A 23598-nucleotide genomic window follows, 5' to 3' on the forward strand; every position below is an offset into this window, starting at 1 on the left:
CCTTGGTCCCGAGTCCACTTCAGTCTCTTTGCCAACTTTATAAGCACCCTTTAGCTGTCCAATGCTCATTCTAGGATTGGCGTTAGATTATCTGTCCAAGATAACGATTTAAAGGAATCTTTCTTTGGACTTTATATTTTTTGGACTAGAGTATATAGAGTAGGGTTTTTGAGCCCAGTATTTGAAGTTATCAATAATAAATATAGAAATTAAACTTCAGATTTTGTGTCAACCATGTAAGGAACCTTGTAAGGAAAACTGAACCATGTAAAGAAAACTCAACCATGTAAGGAACCTTGCCTCACAGAGCTGGTGAGGGGGGAGCACGGCGGTTCCAAGTCCGTTAAAAGACGAGAAGTAGGCAGTGGAATTAACCTCAGAGCTTTTATTTAACCGAAGTTGGGGGATGTACAAGCTGCGGCAAGCGAACGGGATGATTGGAGGCTCTTCCTCAATGCTGGGTACCTCTGGGGACACAGGTGGAACTAAGGTCTAAAATCAAAACATAATATGTTCCTATGTTCTTCGCAGTGAATGTAATTTCCCACAAAGCTTTGTATTTTGAACCACTGAGCTTATTTTTTGCTGTAAGAATATCCAAATAAAGTAGTTCAAAATCAGAACATATTAAGTATACATTTCACAGAATGTGGTTGTTTTTCACCAAAGTTGGTAAGTAAGGTGTTTGAAGTCGCTAATCATAGTCAATACAAAAGCTTTGGATCGGCAAAGAGTGAAGCGTCTCCCACTTTTTTTTTCCGATCCTTGCCCTTTAGAATGGATGATCGTAGAAAGGATAGCGAGGATTCATTAATTTCAAATTCTCAGAGCTAGTATCGACAAAATCTGATTGAATGGCATCCAACCGCCCTTTCTATGTCAGTTTAGTCCATTGGCGCCTTTGAACCCGAAATATACAAAAATACACCTCTCGAAAAAACATGGGACTTGCAACCCCAAGTTATGTGAACAGTCTACTTTAAAGCAGAGACGTGATAGTGAAATCGAATCACATAAATCAAGGGCAATCATGATCATAGGCTTCTATTAATCACAGATCAATCGTGTAAAGGTACTCTCTCATTCAGGTTTATGTTTATAGGGGCACATAAATGTCATAATTCTTCACCTTCTTCTATTTTTTTTGTTATTAAAACGTCTCTAGGTCTGTTTAATGTTATATTTTTCTCCACTTCTTTTTTTACTGTCTTTTTACTCCAAATACTGTTAACCACATTTTCGTTTTTCTTTCTTTCTTTGTGCTTTCTTGGTAATTACTTTGTATAAAATCAGAAGAGTTGCCAAGTCTGAGAAGAATATTCAACTGAGAAAGCTAGTTATTAAATTAAAGTTTTAATATATGCGCATGGACTATCAATATATTTTATATTGTTCCGAGCAAAACTCAGCATGAAAATTAAATTATTGTTTATTGGCAATGAAACTTGGACCAAATTCATTACAAACTGAGAATTAGATGCACTTTACTCCTAGACAAATACAATAACATAGCACATAATTTCAAAAGGCAATAAAGCCAAAAGGCATAAATATGAAGAGGTTCAGTCACATAAGGCACATAAATTAATGAAAAATGTACTTTCATACAAAAAGAAACATACCCAAGAAGCAATCCTCTTCAAGAATCCATCTGTCCTTAGAATCAGCTTGTTATTTTTCCCATCTTCTGCATCCCATTCAGCCCAACGTAAAACTGCTGGCAAAACTGGTTCATCGGGATGAAAGGGTCGAAGCAAATTATCCTTAAGTACCGATTCAACCAGCATACAAGGACCATTATAGTCGAACTTGTTTCTAGTCTGAATTGCTTCAACAATGTCCGAAGCAATGGTAGTAGGAGTTATCTGCAAAATTAAGTTTATCTAAGACCACTGTTCATACCTAGAGGGAAATTTTTGGAAGAACTTATTCCCCAATTTTCCAGAAAGTGTCAGATTGCCACAGAAACAAGAAGGCATCTAATAGAAGAATGTCTAGCTGGGATTAGGTACCGGGGAGGTTTTATAATTTGGATACTAACAGTGGTGGAGGGTAAGGTCGGACAGGTAGCAGGATATATGATAAAGATGAGAAAATCTGTCCCTAGTTCCCAGACAGTTGGTATTTCGTATCCTGAGCTTTGGCTCCGTTTGGTAAGTCCGTTCATGATAGTAATAATAAGGGAAATAGCAATAAGTGCCATACTGGAGGCAGAAGGCCACGAGTTCTGCCTGTGGTGGCATTTGTTTATTTGTTGTAGTTTTTGCTTTATTCCTAAATTTTACTCTTGAAAAGCGGTAGTGTACATACTCCTTATTGTATATAAATAAACAACTGCTTGAAACAAATAAACAGCCGTTGTACGCAACTGAACAGCCACACACAATAAACAATGGGCATTTAAATGCTCTCAGTCTTATCCACAATCGGTCATTGGTCGTACATTGTCGATCATAGGTAAAGACAATGTTATGCTTTCTACCGTACCCAACGGTTCATTGTACTCCCCACCGAAAGCAGAGAATCAGGAGATCGGTACTGCGCTACGCACACCATTGATCAGCCAGCAAAAATAATTATGTCTGTTAGACTTAATTTTATTCGCCATTTGAATCACTCTACGTACTAGCTTAATCTCATTATCTACGACAAATCTGTTTTAGTAGAAATTGAACCTGGCATAAATTAGCTTATAGACGACTTGGAAAAATATTACAGACTCTACACACAGAGCCCTTTTACTCCAATAATTTAAATACAATTTTTGGAGATCTTCATCAAAGTATTCGCTTTTTAGCACCGTTTACTCTTGATGAAGCAAAATTTTGAAATACTAAATCTGCTTAGGTTTAAAAATACATAGATTAAAGATTTCTGCCCAAGGTCAGAGAAAAACAAAATACATGCGAATTATTACACTGAATCGCTTAACCATAATAAGTGAATGAAATTAGTAAGCGTTGAGAATCACTTGACACGTACATACTTAATGAAACAGTTTAAAGGGCAAAACTATTATTTGCATTGTCGTGTTTTTTAAAAGCTAGTAAAGCGTCTCCAATCTATTCTAAGTGATCAAAAAGTTAACAGACGATATAATTCATGTTTTAAATTACAGATGTTGAGGAGGGTGGGGGTGGGAATTATAATCTGGATGATCTTTAAAACCCATATATTGACAAGCCACGAAACCAGGAGTACATGATTGTGTTTGGACTAAGATGGCCTAGTAGGCGATTGATCTTTTTGATTTTCAAGCACGGACAATGCAATTATCACCTACTATGTTTCTTTTTTTTTCTTTTATTTGTTTCTTTGCTGTTGTTTTGTTTCAAACAATAGTATTTATATTCCCATTTTTTTTCAATCAAACCTCGGTTTTTTTGTTTTTTTTTCTTTTTTTTTTTTTTTTTTTTTTTTTTTTAGTCGTATCACTACAAACAAAAAGCCTTCGTCGTAAGATCTATATTTTAAAGTCCATTTTTTGACATTTCAGACTAATAATACCCCAGCATATCCAAAAACCCTCATTTTTCTCCGCACTAAAAAATTCAGGATTTCACGATTTAAACATATGTTTCAGAAGTTACAGAAATCCTTAACTAATCTGATCTACTTTCAAGACAATAATGAACAGAAACCACAAAGCTTTGGTTTGCTGTTCTCAGCTTTTATTAGAAACTGATAATAGTCCTCGTGATAAAAAAGTGTCTCACAACCATTTACTGCTGCAAAGTTAGTACAGTATAATTACTATACTATAACTATAAGTTAGTACAGTTAGTCAGTATAATTTTTCCGGGGTTGTCTCTCTTGAGAGGTGAACCCTCCACAAACAGAGACAGAAGATTAAAACACAAATACTCACGGACACAACCATAGGCTCTGAAGATTCTCTTGGGAATGTGCTAGTCAAGGAGCTCCTCTCAAGGTTGTCACCGCCTAGCTCGATGTGAACCCAGACACGAAGATCACCAGCTTTCCTATAGGGAAAAACATAATAAGTGTGAGAACTTAACAGTTATTTTCCTTTCGAAGCAACTTGGAAATTTTATTCACTAAGTTTGATATGGTATCATACTTGGAGAGTTACGACCAAGAAGTTACAAGTTGAAAGTAAAAGATACAACATGATTGGTCAGAATGGCCTCTTACTTTTTAGATTGAATTTCACCAAGAAGGGAAGGTACATAATGCAAAATAAATCCCACCACGCCCCTTACTATAAAGCTGATTACAACATCGTGCCTGGCACGTCTAATATTTAAAACAAAGAGGTATGCACTTGATTAAAAACACTTAAAGATGGATTTGTTGAATTTTTATGTCCAAATCTTCACTTATACTAGAACACTGGGAGAGAGAAAGCTGTGAACCGTAGTACCACCAGTTGTAGGAAGTCTAAAAATAGAACGGATGCATATACAATCAAGAGGCCGTGAATTGTACGAGAGAAAAAGAAGACAATATTCTTAGTAGTTAATAGGTGCTGCTCTTGGGGTGGATCCTCCACAATCTAATTCGTGCACTGAATTTTATTATTTATCAAAACATTTTATCAAACTTGTACCAGAAAAAACCTTATGCATTCTAAAGGTTTTCAATTTTTACACGTCAAGGTATAATATAGACACAAAATGTTATTGCTGCTATTGTCAAGCGAAGTTCTGATAGAGAACAATCACTATTTTACGTAAAAATCAAAAATCATCAAGCGGACGAGTCCACAAATTCTGGCCACTATGTTTAATAGAAGGCATTAACTGAAAATGAGAATAAAACCAAAATGAGATTCGGTTGGGAATTAAAGAATGTAATCCCTTACACTACCAATAAAAAAAAAAACCACAATATAGAACAATTCCACCACTACATGGTGATGATAACATATTTTCCTACGTATTTAGTAAGTTCAGAAATATGAATTCAGAAGTGGTATTCTATGATAGTGGCTATAAGTTTATATGTCAGGAATGATTACCAAATAGCCGATACTGTGTGTCATAATAATATTTACAGAGAATTAGATTACATCAAACAATATTTGACTATAACATCATTGAGAGTAAAAAAAAAATCACTAAATCCTTCTTATGAAGCTTAATGGGATATGTGGTTTATGCCGAAAATGGCAGTATGGGTCGGTTATTATGAATCAATTTTATATTTAATAAACTCTTTACTTTCCTCACATTTCTTGCAACATACCGTTTGGGGATTTTTCCAGTAGCGATTTCCTGTGCCATCTCAGACACAATCTGAAGCTTCATTTCTTTGTCCAGCTGCTCCGGTGTCAGTCCATACAGTTTTGGATAATGGACAATAAGATCGTAAACCAGCTTCGCGTCATTATGAGCACCACTGAAACGTAATTCAGTATTTGTCTGAAAAAATTAAAACAAGCACAGTAATAAATTTAGCTATAAAAGGAATACATATTCTAAATGAAGAATCAAACCCTCGGTGCCAACTCTCGGATAAATTAAGGCATATAAAGTAAAATACGGCTATCAGATGCCAAAGTAGTGTATCTGCATTTTGTAATTTAAAATCTGCAGCAGATAAGAACAGCTATCATTACACGCAAAGAAGTGATATTCATTAACTATTGCTTAGCTTGTGAATCAATATTGAATCCAGAGGATTTCCTTTCTGTTGGAGGCGCCGACCATCCATGCAGTCGATAATCATTTTCTTGTCAGGACAACAGCCTATCTCCCAGAAGATGATGGTACCATAATTCTTAATGAAGAATCAAACCATGGTGCCAACTCTCAGACAATTTAAGGCATATAAAGTAAAATATAAAGTAAATATCAGATGCCAAAGTAGTATATCTACATTTTATAGTTTACCATTTGCAGCAGATAAGAACAGCTATCATTACACTCAAAGAAGTGATATTCATTAACTATTGCTTAGCTTGTGAATCAATATTGAATCCAGAGGATTTACTTTCTGTTGGAGGCGCCGACCATCCATGCACTCGATAATCATTTTCTCGTCGTGACTAACAGCCTATCATCCAGTGGCTGATGTTACCATAATTCTTCATGAAGAACTAAACCATCGATGCCAACTCTCGGACTAATTGACGCATAAAAAATACAATATGGTTATCATATCTCTAAACAGGGTATCTGGATATCTGCAGCAGATAAGAGCAGCTATCATTACACGGACATAAGTGAGAGTTATTTACTATTGCTTTGCTTTTAAAGCAACGTCGAATGTGGAAAATTCGTGTCTGCTTGATGCACCCACCACCCATGCAGCGGGTAAGTACCTTCTTGTCTAGACTAATGGCGCATCATCCAGTAGCTGATGATACCAAAAATTTTGGCACAAGAAAAATTAAGACTGCCATGAGATACGGTTTCAGCCTTTAAAACTTGGTTTAAGTCTGTTGCAGAAAAATAAATAGTATCTAGAGTGTTTCCTAGGTTTTGCTGTTTTTGTTTTTAATAGTACCTATATCCCGTTCCTTTGTTTTCAAATCATATATCAGCAATGATTCAAGACAGGGAGCATGTCTTAAAACTTAAAACACCCCTAGTTTTAAACATATTTCATCTAGACCAAAAATAGAAGTCGGAAAACACACAAACAAAAAAATCAACTTCCCTAGTGGGACCAAAAAAAGGGATAAAAGTCCTCCAGAACCATTGCTGGCACATAGGATGTCGAATCAACGTTTTAGTTGCAGGGTCTTTTTTTACAGGGACAAGTAACAAGCTTGTCGCCTAACCTTGCTGCGGAGAGGATCGAGACCCGGGCCCCATATTGCCAAGCTGAGCATCAATCCACTTTGTTACACAGAGCAGAGCGACCGAACAGACTTATTAATCAAAATGAGAAAAATGGGTAAAACTGTCATACTCACTATTCAGCTATAGCCGAACTTTCCCGTTCAGTTTCTGTTTGAACTGAAACGCAATAAAACACTTTGGATTTGAACCGACGAGGTCAAATAGCCCCTAATTACAAGTTCCATTCACGTACCCTCTATAAAACTCTGAGGACAGCACATCAATACATACAGCTGCCTAAAAGAACCCTACGACTGCCCTCAATCCCTTCAAGCAAACTTCCTGAAAATAGAGAAACTGTCTAACACTTCGAAGGCATCAGGCTGGGTATTCGTTTAATTTCTCGATCGGTGACCCAACGCAGTGGATCCAACTTCATCTCTACTAGCTAATTCATTAAGAGAGTTCATGAGATTCAGCTCTTTAGAATTCATTTTACAGATAGTCGTTTTGAAGCGCCCATCTTGATTGCGTTTGATTCTCTTGAACTACGAGCTAAATGTAGTTTTTCACTTTAAAAGACGTGCTATTTCCAACTTGATAATCAAAGAATATAATTTATGCTTAAAACCTGATGGGAAATATGACTGTCAGCATACCACTTGGGCTCTGAAAGAACCATCTTGATAAAACCAGAGACAGTCTAGATTAAGGCTGGTATGGTGGTCAATCACAAATCCAAGTATGTCAAACTTAGATAAAATTCTCAAAGCAGTGTCAATCATGGAACTGTCTGATTTAGTACATACACTCCCTCTGTTCTAGGAGGCTTTTATTCTTTGCACTACCCTTTTTTAGAACATCAAGACAACGCAAAAAGGGGCACAGTTAAACCTGCTGCTGCAAGTAGAGACTAACAATCACTGGAATCCAGAGGCTTCACTAGCCAAAATATTTGAGAGAAGGGCAATGGATTTAAGTGAATGGCTCGTCATTTTTACCGACTGATTTGGGTGATACTGCTATTATAAATTACTTCATTTATTTTGTTATCTTACCGACTGAGACTGATCTTTTTCCACTGAATTTACAATCACATATTTTTATCAGCCCTTTCACTCTGATGATAATATAAAAAAAAAAAAAAAAAAAAAGTAAAATAGTAGCACTTCGCATCACAATTTTACCGATAGAAATTTTTTCAGACTGTCTGACAACATTGGGGAAGGGGGTACTGACCCTCTCCCCCACGATACGTAACGTCCAAGCGTAAATAGAGCCCTTTTGGGTTGTAGATCCATTCCTGGCAGTTTGATTTCTGTAGTACAGCAGCTTTAAGAAGGTGCCAAAAAGCTTTTGTTCTACACTTCTACGAAAAAAAGCATGGGAGCAGTAGCAGTGTTAAATATTGAGCAAAGAGCACAGTAAATCTATTTTGAGAGCTATTACAAAATGAACATTATTTATACTTGTTACCAAAATACGGGACAAGCGAATAAAAGAGCAACTCGTTTTCATTTTTCTTTTTGTCGGTGCTAGAATTTGGTGAGAGCGAGTATGGGTATTTCTGGGAGCGTCTAGTGGCAAAATACGGCAGTCGGTTTTCTTACTCAGGAATATACTCGTCCCCAATTTGTTTCATATTTTCATTTTTCGTAGCCACAAAAGACACTCATATGTCCTCACCTGATCTCTGAAGTTAAACCAGAGAAGGGGTCCCGAGAAGATAAGGACACATGGAGTGTCCATGTGTCCAAGAAAACACCTTCTCTCTTCTGAAATTTCGGATCCCTGGAATATACTCCTAGGTATGTGCTTTGATCTGTGCCCTTAATGAAATGTCACAATTTCCATATTTTCCAGTTATTTAAAAAAATACCTCTATTTTAATGAGACTTTCCATATAATTTGCCCATTTTTTCTGTTGTTTAGAAGCTAGGAAAAACCCCTTTATCCTTGGTTCCCAGAAATATATTCTTATGCATGTCGGTTGTTCCATGCCCCTGATGCAATCTTATGATAGCAACGATTTTCCAAATTTTCCTGTAGTTTTCCACCTCCCGAAAGAAATTCCCTCGTACGTGCCAGTCTTTCTTTAAAATCTTAGTTGTGCTCCATGAATAACGTAAACTTTATTCAATGAATAACATGTTAAAACATTCAAAGATGTGAGTTAACATAAAAAAACTAATCATAATCTTACACTTCGACACTTCAAAAATATATGGGCAAACATAAACCGCAAAAATCGAGTACGAAAAAAGGAAACCTTTTTTCGAAATAAAGTAAAAATAAAGCAACAATAGTCAGACTGAATTTTTTTTTTTCAGTTGGTTTTGATTTGCTCTTTTATTTATATATACAAGTAAGAATTCGGCCCTTTTTAATGTTGTCTTGCTTAGAAAATTAAATTGTCTTGATTTTCTGTTAAAAAAAAGAGCCCTTCAAAGACCTTGTTATTTTTACATTATATGAAGCAGCTTCCTCTAAAGCTTGACTAATCTTAATTACACCGTTTTGACAGGGAATAATAACGAGATGTAAAAGTGCTTACCCCAGAAGCCATTAGCGTTGGACCCCAAAGAGGGCCTAAGTTCATAGCTGACATTAGGTTTCTGTCTGAAAGTCTATCGACGAAATAAAGATGACCGAGGATGAATTTTAAGGTCGCAGCGTTCACTTCTGGCAGTCGTTCAATGAGTTTTCTGTACGTTTCTAGGCGATCATTTTCTTCTTGCACTATTCATCACCAAAAAAAAGCATAAACAGATCAACTTTGTTTATAAATTAATTTTGAAAAATGTTTACACAAAACAAATTTTTCAAAGAAAAGTAAAGAGCTCCATTAAGCCAAAAATAAGCGGAAATAAAGTCAAATTATATTCCAAGTGTAAAACTACCATAAATCACTATCAATAGATAAATGAAACTCAAAACGAACTGAAATTAAAATAAACAGCCGAGTTAAACTCTAAACGAGCAAAATATTAACATTAGTACGGCTGATAGCCCCCATACCTTCTCAGGACCAGAACATTATTTGCACTTTACTGAAAAAAAAATGACCGTGAACTGCAGTTTAATTGACCTATACTAATATTTATTCCTTAAAGGATTTGATCATTTTTTATTTGTGAAAGTTAAAAAAGGAAAACATTTAAAACATGTTTTGTTTTATGGTCTTGAGAATTTGTTTGCTGGTCTTGAGAAGGCATAGGGGTTATCAGCAGTAATAATGTTAATTTTTGCTCGGTACGGTACGGGTAATCGGGTAATTTCTGGTCGCTTTAAGTCGACTCGGCTATTTATTATAATTTCCGTTTGTTTTGAGTTTCACTTATTTATTGATAGCGATTTGTAGTAGTTTTACGCTTGGAAGATTATTTGACCTTATTTACGCTCATTTTTGGCTTAATGGACCTCATTACTTTTCTTTGAAAAACTTGTTTTGTGGAAAAAGTTTTTTAAATAAATTTTTGTTTGGCTTTTATTGACATAGTCTTGTTCATTAAAAAATTAGTTTTTACATCTTTTCAGGGTTTATTTCTATAAAAATTAATAGTTTGGTTGGCTATTTGTATGTTGGAGAAACTTTTTCAACAATTTTTAATCCTGACACAATTTAGTAACTCCTGGAATTGACCAGAAAAATAAAACAATATCATTCGCAAAAGATTCTATATATGCTCTTTCACAACCTAGATACACTTACACTCATTTTATTTACTTAAACTGTAAGAGCAGAAGTAGTAACAGTATAAGCCCAAAAAGTTTTAACTTAATACTCCCAGTCGTTCTCGATATATTGCTAAAGTGTCTTCTTGGCAACCATAAACACATTGCTTTTTGATTTAGTTTAAAGCAACGTTTAGTTTTAAAGCATAATGGGTCAATTCCGTAATTGTGGGGGGTTGGCACACTCAATATCCCTAAGAACATAGATACTGGACCGTTCTACTATGCTAAACAAAATGGCTGTCTCGAAATTTTGTCTGGGTGCGCTTGGAAAATGAATGTGCTTGAGAAGGACTGCTTGCCCTCCAATCTCTTTTTACTTTTAAAAAGGCACCAGAACTTTTAATTTTGAATCAAATTAGCTCCTTTAAAATTTTCAATGATATTTCTAGCTATTATAGACTGGTGCTGCCTGTGATATTCCTTATATACCCTTTTCAAAACCTACATATACAGTTTTTTCGTCTAATTGGATCTCCTAAATTAAAAGTATATACAAAGTACCATCTGGTCAGTTCCAAATCTCCCACAACTTACCCTTAAAGGTCTAACTTAATAATATAATTTGCTCTTCAGATATTGCTTTGTCTCCTTTTTGAAAGTCTACTTGTTCATAACTTGTTTTGATTTATCTCAACATCCACCTAAATATTCCTTATAAGCTTCACCCTAATACCCTTAGATTGCGCAGTAGCAACATTTGTAGCAGCATTAGTAGCAATATGCGCATAGCAAGTTAGGTTTCTTCAACATCACCTTCAACACACGCTGAAAGTCTCAGCTCAATACCATCAACCGTTCCTGAAGCATTTCTGATGCGTCCGCTTGACAACCTGTGTGGACGTAGTGTGTTTCGAACTAGTTCCATTTAGCTTCAATATATCCCAAGTTTTTCATCTTAATATCCTTAGTTTTAATAGCAGTAGAAGAAGTATTAGCAGTAGAATTAATTGTAGTTGCCTAAGCTTTAGTGGCTGTAGTACTAATAGAAGTAGTAATAATAGTAAAAGTAGTAGTAGTATGAGTAGAAGCAGTAGCATTAGGATGCAAATATTTTCCTTCGGTTATTCCAACATCCCTCACAACAAGCCCTGTTAGTTTCAGCTTCACACACCAGACTGTTCCTAAGATATTTCTGGTACACCCTTTGGCAACCTGCAAATAGACGCAGTGTTGCGATTCAATTCACATTCCGCCTCAAAATTTCTTGAAAATATCACGTTCATACCCTTAGGCATAGTTGCAACAGTAGTCACAGTAGTAGTATTGATATTTCTAGTAATAGTATTTACATATTGCATTTTGATCAGCAGAATATCCCTTTTATGATGACCTAGAAGTTTCAACTAAATACAATTAATCGTTGCTATGACATTGCTGATATGTCCTTTTGATAACCTGTGCGTTATAAAATTTTCCTCCAGTGCTCTCAGCCTTACAAGTAGTATCAATAGAGGAATTAGTAGTAGTAAATGCAGCAGCAACAGTAGTATTTGCAGGAGTGTACACATATTGCCTTTTGGTGAAATGATCTTCCCCTTTAAGCATTCTCCGAAAGTTACGACTTAATACCCTAACCAATTGTTGAGATACGTTATTTTGACAATTTGCATGCACATAGTGTCTTTTGCTCTAGCTCGAATTTCCCCTCAATACTGTAAATAGAGTAGTCCAGCAGTAGCAGTGGTGAGTTGTAGTGACATTGGCAGCATGTAATTGTTCCCTTTTAGATCATATCCCTTATCATTTCCTGAATTTTCCAAATTAATATACTCATTTATTCCTGTGTTACACGCTTTTGACAATCCTTATACACATAACGTGTTTTAATTAATTTCAACACTCTCCTCAATATTCTTTGAAAGACTTACGTGAATGCCCTTCGTCTTCTTGGAAAGCTAAGTTCAAACATGCATACCTTTCTCAATAACCTATGCTGTGTGTAAACAATGAACAAATTGCCTAGCTTACGGCCCTTGTCCTGAGAACAGTGGGAAGGGCGACATTCCCAAAGGCATAATTACTGGATCTTTCAACAAGGCAGAAGAAAATAGATCTCTTGAAATTTCGATCGGGTATGTTTTGGGGAAAGATAGACTTTGGGGGCCTGATTGTTCCCCGTTAATTTTTTACTCTTAAAAAGGGCACTAAAACTTTGGACTTTTAATCAAATGAGTTCCATCTGATCCAAAGCTTATACGACCACTCTTTCCATAAAAACCTTATATGCCCTAAAATATAACATAAAACCATTACCCATGGCTCTAGGGGGACTGTGTTCACTCTACAGCCATTTTTATATAATTTTTGGACTATTAGTAACAAAATGAACATCTCACAATTTCAATTGAATGCGTTTTGGGAAAAGACGATGTCAGGGAGGGGGAGGTAGTTGCTTTCCGTCATGCTTGACTCTTGAAGGGAAACTAAAACTATACGTTTCAAATTAAACGAGCCTCTTCTAAAGTTCACACGACAACCCCTCCACAAAGCCTTATACGCCCCTGGGGCATAATTTACAACCCTTACCTTCAGACTCTTGGGCATTATGTCCACCCCAAAGACTTTATTATATGATCTTTGAACGATTTTTTAACAAAGGGCTACCTCAAATTTTTAACTAAAAACCTTATATAACCTCAGGGCATAACTTACAACCCCTTCGCTGACGAATGTTTGGGGGGGGTCATTCTCAAAGATATAATATCCAGACCTTTCAACTACGCTGAAAAAATAGTTGTCTCGAAATTTTGACAAGATGTGTTTTAGGAATTGATGGGTGTGTGGGAGGAAAGGCTTGCTGCCCTTCGATCACTATTAAAAAACGACCTTTCAATTTCCAATTGAATGAGAATTTTTTGAAGTTTCTACGACAACAAATGGCCATCTCAAAATTTCTATCAGATGCATTTTGGGAAAATACGAGGAGTGGAGGGGGTATCCACCCTTATCCACTCTCCAATCACTTTGAATCTTAAAAAGGGTATTAGAAAATATGATTACCAATCTATTGAGCCCTCTCCAAAGTTTTTACGATCATGCTTTCTATAAAAACTTATATGCCCCCATGGCATAACTGACAGTCCTTGCCCTAAGGGCTTTGGAGGTTTGTCATCCTCAAAAACCCCGACTTTTTAACAACACTGAACAGCATGGCTATCTCAAAATTTGATTGGATGTGTTTGGGGAAATGGTGGGCGTGGGAGGGGGGTTAATTACCCTCCAATCACTTTCGACTATTAAATGGGGCACTAGCCCTTTCAATTTCCAACCGAATGAGTCTTTTTCGAAGTTTCTACAACAACAACTAAGGTAAAAGGTAAAGAATACGACACTGGACTCAGCCGTCCCTACCGTCGGAACTGATCTCCGTTTCTTGGCCCTTCAGCCAGGAAGTAAAATAGGGGTTGGGGGCCAGCCATCCTGTGCTTTCCCACACCCTTCCTGTTTACCTTCTCCAGATTTCCCCATCTGCCTATTTAGAGCTTGATCGACTCTGTCTGAACTTACAGAGTCATGCCACTGACCCCCGACCCAAACCAAATAATTGGGAATACTAGGATTCGAACCCTCACCCTTTCAGACAAAAGTTCCTAAATCCAGCACACCAAACCACTCGGCTAGGAAGACTTACAACAACGAATAGCCATATCAGTATTTCTATCAGATTCATTTCAGGAAAATACGAGGTGTGGGAGGGAATGGGGTATCCACCCCCCGATAACTCTATATCTTAAAAGAGGCAGTAAAACTTCTGATTTCCAATCCAATGAGCCCCCTGCGAAGTTTATACGATCATTCTTTCTATATAAACCTTATGTCTCTCCAGGGCACAACTTAAAAACCTTTGCCCTGATGGCTTGGGGGGGGGGTGTCATCCTCAAATAAATAATTTTCGGACCTTTCAACTACGATGAACAAAACGGCAATCCCAAAATTTTGATTGGATGTGTTTGGGGAAATGATGGGCATTGGAGGGCTAGTTGCCCTCCAATCACTTTCGACTATTAAAAAGGGCACTATCCATTTCAATCTCCAGTTGAGTGAGCCCTTTTCAAACTTTCTAAAACAAGTCGTTGAATACTAAGTGCCCTGCTCTAAGATAAAATAAAATAAACATACATTGTGCCCGCACCGCTCTTTAATTAGGCAGCGCTATTGCGCTGCCTATGATAAGCGGTTGTGTTATGGAATCTTACACTATCATAGATAAGAAGTTGGAAACTTACTGTTATGCACACTAATCATTGGGGGGGGGGTCAGGATTGGAGTGAGAGTGAGAGAGAGTGGGAGAGAGAGAGAGTGAGAGAGAGAGAGAGAGAGAGAGAGAGAGAGAGAGAGAGAGAGAGAGAGAGAAAGAGAGAAAGAGAGAAAGTTTATTTCCTGTCATTTAAAAATCGCCGACAGAAAACGAGGCCTCCAAATAAACTCAAGCCTTTTCCCAACATATCCACTACAGCGGGGAAATAATCTAAACAAAATGTAACAAACAATACTAAAAAAGACAAAAAAAGAAAAATGACATTCAAACCAAATAAATTTTCAAAGGTAAAAAGCAATTGACATTTTCAAGCGAACAGAGGCTTCTATTCTCAGCAATATTACACACAATAAAACGGTTAAAATGGTCTTACTGAAGGAGTGAGAGAAATCTGAGTATTATTTAAATTACGCAATGATAACTAGTTTGATCTTAAACAAAAAACGGATTGCATTTAAGATCACTGTGCGAGTGCATTGGGAAGATCACTGTGGAGCAGATGGAAAGCGAGAGATGCACAAAAACAATCTGTAGTAAAGAACACTTTACGTACAATAAATTTATACAATAAATTAATCTATAAAATTCAATAACGCAATAATACAAATTAGATAAAGCAAATATAAACAAATGCAATAAATTATTGCACAAAAAAAATATTTATCCAGAATAAAGAATACTTTATTTAGAAGATGATTTTTACTTTACAGGTATCAGGTGATATTTTTCTTAGTACTAACTTTATGCCAAGACAGCAAATTAGCTTTCAGCTGTTCTCGTCTTCATTAAAATGCTTAGATCTTTCACACTTAGCAAGAGCAGTATAGCTGTGCTTAAAAATTCATTTAAATATAAATTTAAATTCATTTAAATAAATTCACAAAAAACATTTAAAATTTTAATTCTAATGTTCCTAGTACCCATTGTGCTGAAACCAATTTCACAGCCTTTGATGCTATATATCTCCCATAGCCGGCGTGGAAAAAGTGAGGTAGTATGGTAGCTGTGCTACTAGGTAGTTTTCATGAAAACGTTAATGATAATTCAGAAAATTTTGTGGAACATACTTCCAAAAGAGCTGAGATGTAGGAGCTCCCTCGGGTCTTTCAAAAATAATTTAAATAGATATTTAGTTAAAGCTCAATAAGTGAAAGATAAAAAAAGAAAGATAAATTAAATTAGATGAAGTTTAGATATTTTAGTATATTCAGGTGAGGTGGTTGTACGTCCGGGGAGGGAGGGAGGAACCCTATGGTTAAGATTAAAAAAATTATATAATGAGGAGACATGTGGTTGTGTCGAAGAGTGAAGTGGGAGCCGTACTGAGTGTTAGTGAAGAATCTTTTATGTTTATGGGTCTCAACGTGAGTTTTGTCACAGAGCAGTGTACTTTAAGTTTATTTATTTACTATTTTTAATTAAACCCGATTGGACCTTGAACCTTGAAAACTATAGATATTTCTAACAGCAAGCTATACAAAGTTATACCTGTTACTGTTCTGAAAATTTTACATATAAAAATAATTTTTGCTCAAAGCAAAGCTGTCAAAACGTTAATTGTGCTGTTAAGTGTTGAAATTTTTGGAATTTTGTCAAATTCTACTACTGGCAGCTTTGGAACTTTTTACATACCTGTCCCAGACATTATTTTCTTTATTCTACGTTGTGAAGAAGATAGTAGCTCATCTCACAAAAAAAAAATATTATATCAAATCACACTTATTAAATTTTATGTTCAGATCACACTTAATAAATGTGATACTCATATCACCCTTAAGAAGGTGTTTGGAAGCACAAAACGGGGCCCTTGCGAGTAAGTTTCACACGATGATATTTTAGTATATTAGATAGGCAAAGCAGCATTATCGTCAGAAATTAGTAATGGCAGTGACAAAAGAGCATTTTGACCGGAGGATGGACGAAATGCTACAGTTAATTTCGCAGTTACAGACTGAAAATAAACTACTCAGAGCAGAAAATAAATTGCTCAAGACTGAGCTCGTCCAAGTGAAGACTTCTACTTTACGAACAGAACTATATACAAGAAAAAATAATAGCATTATGTACGGAATTGAAGCGGCGCAAGGCCCAGAAAATCTTCGGCAGACTGTAGCCTCATTTTTTGAGGCTAAGCTTGGAATATCCAACGCTAACCAAATACGTATGAGTGCCATTTATCGTATTTCAAAGAAATCTAGTCGACTAGAGCCAGAGAGTGTTCTGGGCCTCCGAAGTGGGACACAGCGAAAAAAGGTTGTAGAGCCTATTTTTGTAAGCCTAGATGGCTTTGACCGGTCGATGATCATGAAGGAGTGTGGAAAACTCAAGAAGACGGAGTTCAATATATCGACGGACCTACCAGCGGAGCTTGGTAAAAGAAGAAAGGAACTTTTGTCATTAGGGTATAAGCTAAAAACATTTAAAGTGACAGCTGAGAAAGTTGCAGAAACTCGTCTTGTCCAACGAGGCGTCAGAATGTGGTTGGATGTTAAAAAGTCTAAAAATTCACAATGGGCGAAATATCTAGATGAATGCTTTGACCCAGTTAAAGTGCCAACTATCCAACCTGAGGAATTAGACTCAGAGTCATAATTGTGTGTGTTCCTTTCATTCATAAGTTTGTCAGTATAAGTTGATTGCCAATTGATTAGATTTCTATGTTGATTTTCCCCAATCCTTGCCAGCGGTCGGATGTTGATTAAGTTCTTGAGCATCCCTTAATTTTTCGATATATTTTATATTTTTTCTCCTTCATATGTAGTTGTCATTACAAGTTGATTGCCGCTTGCTTACATTTTTCTGTCTAAAATGTGTATTTCAGTGCTTTTTTTTATCCATGTTATTCCATTTTCTTTGTTTTGTTTTTCTCTTTCAGAGTTCAAAAAACGTTCCTACGGGTGTGCGTATTTCTCATAGCTTTTGCTTCACTTCAAGATATGGCCTTGTCCCCTGGAAACTATTAGGTAAGTAATGAGTTCCTATTCTTCATCCCGGGGGCTAATCACTTCTTCATTACCAAAAAATTATAACCGGTTAAAACAATTAGAGAATTCTTTTTTAGATTTAGAGAAAATTTTTGATGAAAAAATAAGTAATGAAGATGATTTGCCGTTATTTAGTGAAAGTAATTATCCTAGAAGTAAATATGTTGATTTAATAGATTTGACGAAGGGACGCTCTGAATCTCAGTTCTCTGTGCTTCAGCTTAACTGTCAAGGATTATGTCCGTCGTTTATGGAAATAACTCCAATGTGCCACCAACTGCAACCCGACATAATTGGATTATGTGAGACATTCCTTACAGGACAAACGGATAGCCTCCTAGATATTCCAGGCTATAGATCAAATTTTCTACATAGAAAAGAAACTCGCAGAGGAGGATTGGCTATTTATGCGAGGAATGAATATGCTGTGCATATTAACAACCAACTGAGTCGGAATGTTGAAGGCATTTTTGAATCACTTTTCCTTGAGCTATACGGGCCTTCTAAGAAAAAGATATTGATCGGAGAAATATATCGCTCACCCTCTGGTTCTGTTTCTGCTTTTATGGATACACTAACTCAGATTTTACAGTTGATAGGAAACCAGAACCAAGATGTGATCATCATGGGTGATTTTAACATTAATCTAGCCTTTCCTCTAAGAAATAGCTCAGTGAATCTTCTCACTATTATGTCAGGGTCTAATCTTTACCCTTCAATTACAATTCCAACCAGAGTAACAGAAAGTACACACTCACTGATTGACAACATTTTTTCTACATTATGTCCGGCGAAGGTATCAGTCATCACCAGCGACACATCTGATCATTTTCCTATACACACTGTCTTCAACACAGCGAGAATGCCAACTCCACTCGTAAGAACTAACCAGGGTCTACAAGTAATTAATCTTAAAGAGGAGAATCTTAAATTGTTAAATGATGAGTTAAAAAAAAGTTTCTTGGGACAGTGTCCTAGCAAATGAAGATGTGAACGAAGGTTTTGAAATTTTCCACAATGCGTTTGTAGCTGCATATAAAACATGCTGTTTTAAAGAGAAACCAAGAAACCGTGGAAGAAAAAATACACCAATATGTCCATGGGTTACCGAAAGCTTACTCATATGCATAAATAAGAAAAATAAGTTATGGGCAAATTACAGAAACCACCCAAACCGAGAAAACCTAGAGAGATATGAGACGTATAAGAAATGCCTTCATTCAGTTCTGAGGAAAGCAAAAAGAATTTATGTGAATAATAAAATATCGGAAAGTGGGAAGGATGGACGGAAAGTCTGGAAGGTTTAACTCATTAATTCGATTTTGCGACCAAATGATAAGAGAGCAGAATTGCCTTCCAGACTTTTTGTCAACGGGGAGGATGTTACAGAACCCACTCAGGTTGCAAAAGAACTCAGTACATTTTTCGCAAGGATAGGAGGAATTACATCTAATTCTGCGAAAAGTCCCCACAAACCCTACAAGCATTACCTTGGCTCAGCATGCACCAAATCAATGGCAATAATTCCTTTGACATCAACTGAAGTAGAGCTAATTGTGAAGACCTTGAAAGGCACATCAGCATCTGGATTTGACCGGATACACACGAAAGCCCTGAAAGCAGTCCTCCCTTCTATCCTAGAGCCATCAACTTATTTGATAAACCTGTCTCTAAGAAGTGGTGTTTTTCCTTCGATACTAAAAAAAGCAAGAATAATCCCTCTGCATAAAGGTGGCCCTTATGACGATCCATCAAATTTCCGACCCATATCCATATTATCTGTTTTTTCAAAAGTTTTTGAAAAACCCTTATAAAGACTACTTTACCAGTTTCTCGAAAAAAAAGGATTTTTTAATAGTTGTCAGTTCGGCTTCAGGCCTGGTCATTCAACAGAAGATGCTCTGGCATCATTAAGCTTATTCATCAACAGATCACTTGACTCAGGTCTTCTGCCAGCTGCTATATTGATTGACATCAAGAAAGCATTTGACAGTATGGATCATACAATCTTACTGGGAAAGCTGCAACATATTGGAGTGAGAGGGATAGCTCTTCAATGGTTTGGATTTTACCTTCAAAATAGGTGCATCTACATTGGTGACGACCCAAGGAACGACACTACTGTTAAATTTGGTGTGCCCCAAGGAACAATCCTCGGTGCTCTTTTGTTTTTAGTCCATGTAAATGACCTAACTCGTATCCTTAATCTGAATCATGACGACCAAAAATGCTGTAACCTATGCTTTGATCAAACATCTGAGGACATTACTAACGAGCAAGATGAACTTATAGCATTCGCTGACGACACTACAATGACCTGCTGCGGACTCGATATGCCTTCATTCCAGCGGAAGCTTGAAAACATTATAGAAGAGACCTATCTGTGGATGGATGCCAACAAACTTGTCATCAATGTAGAAAAATCTTGCATCCTACTATTTTCTAGGATAGGAACCCTTCACCCAGAAATAACAGGAATTATGACGTCTCGTGGAAAGGTTCAACGACCAGTAAATGGATGTGCTAAATATTTAGGAGTAATAGTAGATGAAAACCCTTCTTTCCTTCCTCACATCCATGCTGGAGAATTAAAGCTTTCAAGGAGTCTGGGTATCATGAAGAAACTGAAGCAAACATTCCCACGTAAAACCCTTACCCTTCTCTACAATACACTCATTAGACCGCACTTACAGTACTGCGCAATGGTATGGCAACCGACATTCAAATCCCATCTGAAAAAACTGGATTCCATCCACAAGAATGCCTTGAAGATCATCAAACACACAGAAGATTATCTCTCGCTGAAATCGCTGTTTGAGCTTTCCTGCTTGGTTTTTGCTTTCAAATTCCTCTCCGGCTTGCTTCCACCGCCTTTTAGGAATCTATTCCGTTTGGTATCCGAACAGCGTCTTCCAATTACAAGACTATCTGCACAGATACATATTCGACATACGCCAACAGTGAGGTCGGATTTTTCGCCTGACATCGTCTGTGCTAAGGCTTACAATACCCTACGGCTTGAACTGAGAGGTAGGAGCTCCTTTGGTTCTTTCAAAAAGAGAATAATTATCTTGTTTTGAATTAGTTTAATTTGATTAAAGAATCTAATTAGAATAGTGATTTTAGTTATTATTGAGTTTTTTTGTGGGGGTTGGAGTGGTTTGCTCCTGGATGAAGAGGTGGGGACTTGTAAGGATATTTTTTGGTAGGGGCCATGGTTGTATCGAGAAGTGGAGAGAGAGCCATATTGCGTATTTATTTTTGAGGGTGATATCGGACTCAGCATGCAGTTTTTGCATAGAGATGAGAGATTATGTATGTTATGACTGTTATATTTTTTTTTAATAAACCCGAATGAACTGAACTGAACTGAATCTGTCACCAAAGTTTTTAGACTACATTCTTTGAAGAATTATAGAACCAATATGATAATATGTTGAAAGTGATTGGACATAGTTCTGCAAACAAACAAAAACAGATATTTGATGCAGATGTTATCAGGCCGGCCTCACCCCTTCACATATTTAAAAAGGTTTGCAATTCCATTAGCTCCTGTATTTTTTTTTTTTTTTGAATTCTTCAAATGTTAGATAAAGGAAAAAGTCTCTTATCATTTACAAGCTTTAACCCCAAATCTCCCACGAATTTTGATTCACCAAACTGGTCTATTCCTCAAAACTTTTTTTTGTACGTAATTTAAGTGCTTCCAGTTTAGACAACAAAATTTGGCTAAGCATTTCCAGAGTACAGTTTACGCACTGACTTGCAGGGTATTTACTATACCAAAGTTGATGGTTAATCTCACCTTCAGCACACGTCCAATTTTCACAGAGCTCAGATGTGAATAAAGGCTCGGGTAGATTTCTGAAAAATCTTTTCAAAGCTGAGGCGACGTCATGCTCAGTGAAATCTTCTTTGGATATATGAACCATCGATGAATCAGCCAGAAAAAGCAACTCAAGCTTCTCAATTCGCGATTTTATTCCTGTTTTTCTGTATATTCCTTCAGAAACTATACCTGAAAAGTATATCATTTTAAACAAGTGCCACTTTTTGGCAGCCTTGTTTCTACAGATGTTAGATAATAATAGTAAATAATAATAATAATAATTATTATTATTGTTATTATTTTTATGCAACATAATAGTTAACAGTAAAATGTATACTTAAAATTGTTAAATGCTCATTTTATTCTTCACCAGTGTCTATAAAGAAAAAATACGTTCTGAGACCATACTGGCTATGCATGACGTATGAAACCAAGAAAGGAAATAATAAATGAAAAAGAGAAAAATCAAATAGGTGAAAAAACGAGGATTTTGTCAGCCAGTAGCAAAATATGAAGACGAATATTTCGACATATACCAATATTTCGACAAGGAACTCCGCCAAGGAACAGTGCTCAGTTTTCTCCTCTTGCAGAGTTCACTTCAGAAGGTTATATTTTGTTGCTGTTTCTTTTGTTTTTTTCCTCTTTCTTGAGCACTGGGAACCAGTTGGCGGAGGTCCTTGTCGAAATTATTGCTTTATTTTCGTCTTCATATTTTGCTACTGGCTGACAAAATCCTCGTTTTTTCACCTATTTGATTTTTCTCTTTTTCATTTATTATTTCCTTTCTTGGTTTCATACGACAAAGAAAAAAGCTGCCCAGGTTCTTTGTTGTTGCTCCTCTCTTTGAATTTCTTAACTTCTATAAACAGTGGCGTTTCAAACTTTTTTTTTTAAAGTTTTTCTTGTACATGTTGTTTGGCTTGTGGTCTGTATTTGACAGTTTCTACAACCAAATCTGAGTTGTACAATTTTCTTGCACTCTCTAAACTTACTGAAAGATGCAGATTGTGGAGTCAACAATATTTTTTGTGAAATACTGCGTTCATTGTATTTACTCTATGCAGGAGGAATTGCAGAAACGTATATGTTTGATTCTACAATTAACCTAGTGTTTCATGAATTCTACTAGCGGTATCTCGGCACATCTCAGTTCGGAAGCAGGAGACTACTGTTTTAATATTGTCGATATAACTCTTTCTCTAAATATCTATTTGATTTGGGCAAGCTTCTGAATTTTATAAATTGAAATGTTATTTTTCAATGTTCAATTCAATGTAACATGAAATGTAATGTTATGTTATTATAATTTTTTCTTCTTGAATCAGCACAAAACATTGTCTCTTACCACTTCGACAAAAATGGAAACTGAAAATCATAAGAAATTCGTCAAAATAATTAGGCAGCATACTAGCTGCATGACTTGCACACAGTACTATGAATGGCAGATGCATCCCATGCCTAAGTCTTAGGTAATTTTTCCTTAAGCAGATTTTTGACAACCCTTTTCACGTCCCTGCTTGTGGAGCAATTACCACTTCCAAATCCAATCATATGACAAAGAGGTATATTTTTCTTTTCAACAAATACTTACCTACAGTCAATAATCTAATAGTAGTTCCATTTTTAAGGAAAACAGGGTCATACAACGCGTAAGCAACATTTTCTTTACAACTATTGAAGTAATAACAGATAACCTCAACTAAGATATAACTAGCAAAACCAGCTTATAAAAATTACGTCATGGCAATTTTGATATTAAAAGTAAAAACTCGTTAAGAACACATAAATCTCAAACAATTCCAGCTGATGCTTGAGAAATTTTAACTTGTATGATGCATAATGTAAGAAATCTCAAGATATCAAAGGTACTTCCCGAGCTCGGGACCAAACCTCAATATCTCGGGTTGGGGAGAAATCCCAGAGAATGACAGCAGTCTTTCAAAGGTCCCCAAATTTTTCGGTGTCTTTCCGAATTTTTCAAACAAGAATTGGGGGGTTTCAACTTATTCCCCTAAAACAACATAACATTAAATTTAA

At 36.3% G+C, this 23598-nt stretch overlaps 1 protein-coding gene across 1 annotated transcript in view; it reads right to left on the bottom strand.

Moving 5' to 3' along the window:
• LOC136039033 (uncharacterized) overlaps positions 1 to 23598 on the bottom strand; it is a 72824-nt gene that overhangs the window by 9963 nt on the left and 39263 nt on the right. Inside the window, exons 5-9 of the mRNA XM_065722535.1 lie at positions 21535 to 21747; positions 9304 to 9488; positions 5209 to 5384; positions 3869 to 3983; positions 1623 to 1865 (exon numbers count right to left, since the gene is read on the bottom strand). Coding sequence (XP_065578607.1) covers positions 1623 to 1865; positions 3869 to 3983; positions 5209 to 5384; positions 9304 to 9488; positions 21535 to 21747 — 932 coding nt within the window. The remainder of the gene's footprint in view (positions 1 to 1622; positions 1866 to 3868; positions 3984 to 5208; positions 5385 to 9303; positions 9489 to 21534; positions 21748 to 23598) is intronic.

The sequence above is a fragment of the Artemia franciscana genome, chromosome 2 (genome assembly GCF_032884065.1).
Source record: "Artemia franciscana chromosome 2, ASM3288406v1, whole genome shotgun sequence".
Lineage (NCBI taxonomy): Eukaryota > Metazoa > Arthropoda > Branchiopoda > Anostraca > Artemiidae > Artemia > Artemia franciscana.